Source organism: Palaemon carinicauda, chromosome 1 (assembly GCF_036898095.1).
Source record: "Palaemon carinicauda isolate YSFRI2023 chromosome 1, ASM3689809v2, whole genome shotgun sequence".
Taxonomy (NCBI): Eukaryota; Metazoa; Arthropoda; class Malacostraca; order Decapoda; family Palaemonidae; genus Palaemon; species Palaemon carinicauda.
The window spans coordinates 308,574,455-308,579,454 of NC_090725.1; the positions used below are offsets into that span (position 1 = coordinate 308,574,455).

General features: G+C 29.5%; 2 protein-coding genes across 2 annotated transcripts in view; one reads left to right on the forward strand and one right to left on the reverse strand.

The window, feature by feature from the left end:
- The window catches only part of LOC137645499 (probable glutamate receptor), a 17,774-nt gene extending 15,908 nt beyond the window's left edge, over window positions 1-1,866 (forward strand). Inside the window, exons 12-13 of the mRNA XM_068378308.1 lie at window positions 505-634; window positions 1,730-1,866. Coding sequence (XP_068234409.1) covers window positions 505-634; window positions 1,730-1,822 — 223 coding nt within the window. The 3' untranslated portion in view covers window positions 1,823-1,866. The remainder of the gene's footprint in view (window positions 1-504; window positions 635-1,729) is intronic.
- A 1,068-nt stretch (window positions 1,867-2,934) lies between these two features.
- LOC137640168 (glutamate receptor ionotropic, delta-1-like) overlaps window positions 2,935-5,000 on the reverse strand; it is a 12,759-nt gene continuing 10,693 nt past the window's right edge. The window contains exons 6-8 of the mRNA XM_068372696.1: window positions 4,626-4,658; window positions 3,605-3,728; window positions 2,935-3,027 (exon numbers count right to left, since the gene is read on the reverse strand). Coding sequence (XP_068228797.1) covers window positions 2,935-3,027; window positions 3,605-3,728; window positions 4,626-4,658 — 250 coding nt within the window. The remainder of the gene's footprint in view (window positions 3,028-3,604; window positions 3,729-4,625; window positions 4,659-5,000) is intronic.

Consider the following 5,000-nt stretch of genomic DNA (forward strand, 5'->3'; position numbering starts at 1 on the left):
AAACTGATAAACAAAGACACAATCAGGCACAGAGAAAGACTGAACAAATAAAAATTAAAACAGATAGATCAAGAGATAAATTACCAAACAAAGAAACTAACCACTAGCATAACCAGCAAAATGGTCCTTATTTGGTAAAATATTCATAATGATAGAGAACACTGACAAACAAACAATCGGACACATAAAAAAGATAGAACAAATAAAAATTCAAGCAGACAAACCAACAGATAAATTATGAACAAAGAAACTGAGCAATAGCATAAACTGCAAAAGGTCTGTATTTGGTAAAATCGTCATAATGATGGAAGCAAAGTAACAAACAAAACACACAATCAGACGCACAGAAAGACAGAACAAATAAAAATTCCAAACAGACAAACCAAGAGACCACTTACCAAACAAAGAAACTTAACAAATGGCATAACATAATTGTTTGAGGTGAATATAAAATTAAACCAATCTAAATCAACAAATAACCCGACATTCTAAATCTCCTTCCAGTCTCCGAGGTATCGTTGAGGGAGGCTTGTACAACTATTGGGTCGAGAAAGAAGTTCCTCTCGCAAAGGGCTGTAGGAATCCACCGACGAAGGTCACAGTGAAATCGTCCCTCTCTGCGTCCGAACTTTGGGTCAGTAAAACCAAATAGTTGGAGGCTACTCTGAATTGGAGACTATTCTGCAAACAAATAATTTGAGACTTCTGAAACAGTTAATTGGAGACTATTCTGAAACATAATTTTAGACTATTCTGCAAACATATAATTGTAGACTATTCAGAAACAGTTAATTTGAGACTATTCGGAAACAAGTAATTGGAGACTATTCTTAATTATTAAGTATTCTGCAAACAAATAACTGATGACTATTCTGAAACAAATAATTGGAGACTGGAGACTATTATAAGACAAATAATTAATTGGAGACTATTCTGAAACAAATAATTGGAGACTATTCTGCAAACAAATTATTGGGGAGTATTTTGAAACAAATAATTGAAGAATATTCGTAATTGGTAACTATTCTACAAGAAAATACTTGGAGACTATTCTTAATTGGAGAATATTCCACAAACAAATAATTGGAGACTATTCTGAAATAAATAATTGGAGACTGGAGACTATTCTCGAACAAATAATTGGAGACTATTCTGAAACAAATTATCGGAGACTATTCTGCAAACAAATTATCGGGGACTATTTTGAAACAAATAATTTGAGACAATTCGTAATTGGTAACTATTCTGTAAACAAATAATTGGAGACTATTCTGAATTGGAGACTATTCTACAAACAAATAATTGGTGACTATTCTGAAACAAATAATGGGAGACTGGAGACTATTCTCAAACAAATAACTGGTGACTATTCTAAAAAGATAATTGAAGATTATTATGAAACAAATAATTGGAGACTATTCTGAAACAAATAATTGTAGATAAATCTGAAACAAATAATTGGAGACTATTCTGAAACAAATAATTGTAGACAGATCTGAAACAAATAATTGTAGACAAATCTGAAACAAATAATTGGAGACTATTCTGAAACAAATAATTGTAGACAAATCTGAAACAAATAATTGGAGACAAATCTGAAACAAATAATTGGAGACAAATCTGAAACAAATAATTGGAGACTTATATTGCAAATTGCAATTGTAATGTGATTTGCTGACTGATTGTTAGAGTTTTTTACTGAAGAGTTTGTTATTCTTTTTTTTTTCAGGGAATGTTTACACTTTTGTTTGCTGGTTATGGGATAGGTCTGTCTGTATTTGGCCTCGAACTCATTACACCGAAGCTCGGTCATCTTTTTTAGACAAATTGAATTATAATTTGAAATTGAAATATTGGATATGTTGCAATGAAGGAGAATAAACGAGATTTATGAAATCTTAACAAAAAAACAATTCATGTAAATTTTGTTTTTGATATATGTATATTTATTTTCCTTGTCCTTCTTCGTACTCCCTAAGAGAGATTAGTTTACCAAACTTTCAACTGAGCTAAGGCAGCATTAGAAGAGTTTGAAGACCCTGGCCTACATGGCTGAGAACTATGAAGTTTGAAGTCGATGATGAATGGAGAAGTATTGATTTAAATCTCAAGATAGAGACGATTGTCGAAACCTAAACGAGGCCCTTTGCGTCAATAGGCGTGAGAGATGATCTCTCTTGATTACCAGGCATGACATATCTGTTTTAGAGTATTCGTAATATGCCCGTTCATAGGAATATATTTTGAAACAGTCATATGTTTTTTTTTTAATTTTGCATGAATAAAACACAGACGAACTCACCCACACAGACACAAAGACACACACACATATGTATACATATATATATATATATATATATATATATATATATATATATATATATATATATATATATATATATATATACACAGTATATATATATATATATATATATATATATATATATATATATATATATATATATATATATATATATATGTGTGTGTGTGTGTGTGTGTATATATATATATATGTATATATAGTGTGTATATATATATGTATATATATAGTGTACATATATATATATATATATATATATATATATATATATATATATATATATATATATATATATATATATATATATATATATATATATATATATATATATATATAAAACTGGGATTTATATTTACGAACATTTTCATAGTATACTGTATACTGAGAGGTACCATATATAAACAATGTATTTTTATTCATCCAATATCTTTATTCATTAAATTACAAACAGAAATCAGTCCTTATTGACAATTCCTTCAAAAATATCAGAAAAAGTAAAAAATGAAGGATGGTAACTTTGATGGTTTTTGCTGACTATTTTTCTTAATAATTCGGTATACTGGGAAATTGATCATTATGAAGAGGCCCTTTTTCTGTAATTCTTCTTTTCCACTTTACTGCGAAGTAAGCTTAATTGTCGAAATGAGCTCTATTCCTAATGCCAAAGCAGATGCCATATAGCCGATGAGAATGATGTAGAACGCTGCCTGAAAAGATAAGATTATTTGCAATTAATGGTGTTTATAAAATGAATAAAATTATATCTCACAGCAATTTTCATATTTGAAGGCGAATTACATATTTACTATTTTCTATGTAATGTTTACGGCCACCTTATTTTTCTCAAAAAAGCAATAATATTAATTTGTTATAAAAAATAATAAGGCTAAAGAATATTCGTGAGGAAATGAAAAAACTTATATTTTATCTTTTTTTTCAATTTTCATATATAGATGAGAAATATATGTTTCCGTTTTTCATTTAGTATTTACGTTGTTAATTTTTTTTCTTAGGAAGTTTAGTTTACTATAAAGATACTAAAGCTAAAGACTATTCGTGAGGAAATAAAAAAAAAACTCATGTTTTATCTTTTTTTTTTAATTTCCATATTTAAATGAAAAATATATATTTAAAATCTTTATATATTTACAGTAATTTTTTTCGCAGGAAGGCAATAACGTGAATCTATTATGAAAGTATTGACGCTAAAGACTACTCGTAAAAAAATTAAATGTGTTTTTATAATTTAATTTTTGCTACTGTAAATTCTCTCCTTTGCCAAACCTGCAATTGTTCCAAGGTGAAAGGCTTAAGACCCGAAGCCTCGATTGGACTTTTCCCAGCCACTTTCATGAATTCGTTGTTGGCCCATTTCCTGATCAGTCCACTCTCTACCATATGTGATAACCTGGAAGAAAATGTTCAGAAGAAAATAACCTAAAAACGGGACTTAGTAAAAGGATTTTTAGATGCTCATCTTCTATTATGTATAAAGGGTTATTTCAAGTCTGAAAAGGTTCATGAGTAAGTATTTCTATTTTTTGATAGACCATTTATAAGAAAAATTGTCATCCGTCATCTCGGGAGGTTAACACAAACCCACCCCTCCTCCAGTTCCTATATTTCTGCAAGAAAATATACCTATCATTGCGTTACTTCAACACGTTCCCCCTAATGATAATCTTTTTGGTTGTCTAATTTTTTTCAGTTTTTTCGTGGTTTCGTAAACTTTGCATATTTTGGCTAAATTGAACACAAGTCCGAAAAGAAAATTTCCTTATTTCTAAGGTATCTTTGACAGTGTTTAAGGCCTTACATGTATCGTGGTTGCCTAAAACTAATGTCTAATTACTCTAACTTTTCGCTAAATTGAACCCAACTCCGTTAAGAAAATTTCCTTAACAATAAGGCATCTGTTAAAGTGTTTAAGGCCTTACATGTTTCGTAATTGACTAAAACTAATGTCTAAATTCTCTAACTTAAGGCTAAATTGAACCCAACTCGGTGAACAAAATTTCCTTATTTCTAAGGTATCTTTTACAGTCTAACATCTTACATGCATCATAATTGGCTAATACTCTCAAATTACAGTAGGTTTTGGCTAAATTGAATCTAGCTCTGTAAAGAAAATTTCCTTATTTTTAATGTATCTTTTACAGTTTTTAGGGCATTATATACAACGTAATTATCTAAAACAAATGTCTAACTACTCTAGCTTTTGACAATCAGACCGGTTAAAGATTACAACGCTTGAAATGAGAAATACTGCAAAATCATGTTAATTGACAAACATCCCACAACTCACGGCAACCAGAGAAGGGGATCCCAGATCTCACGTCTGGAAAATTATATAAAAAAGAATGATAAGAACTGATCCACTTCGCCACCGGGCAGGATCTTTCTTGAAGATATTTTGGATCAACTGTCATACAGTAACTATCTGGAATGCGTTGGTTCGAAACAGGCCCGAGATAAACAAGCTAATTGTATGTAACTCCCTCCGAGAGGAAGGCATTCTTAAGATACTGAACCATTATTTGGAAGTATGAGTTGATTGTGTGTAATTCTTTACGTACATATAAGTATAAATGTGTGTACATATATATATATATATATATATATATATATATATATATATATATATATATATATATATATATATATATATATATATATATAA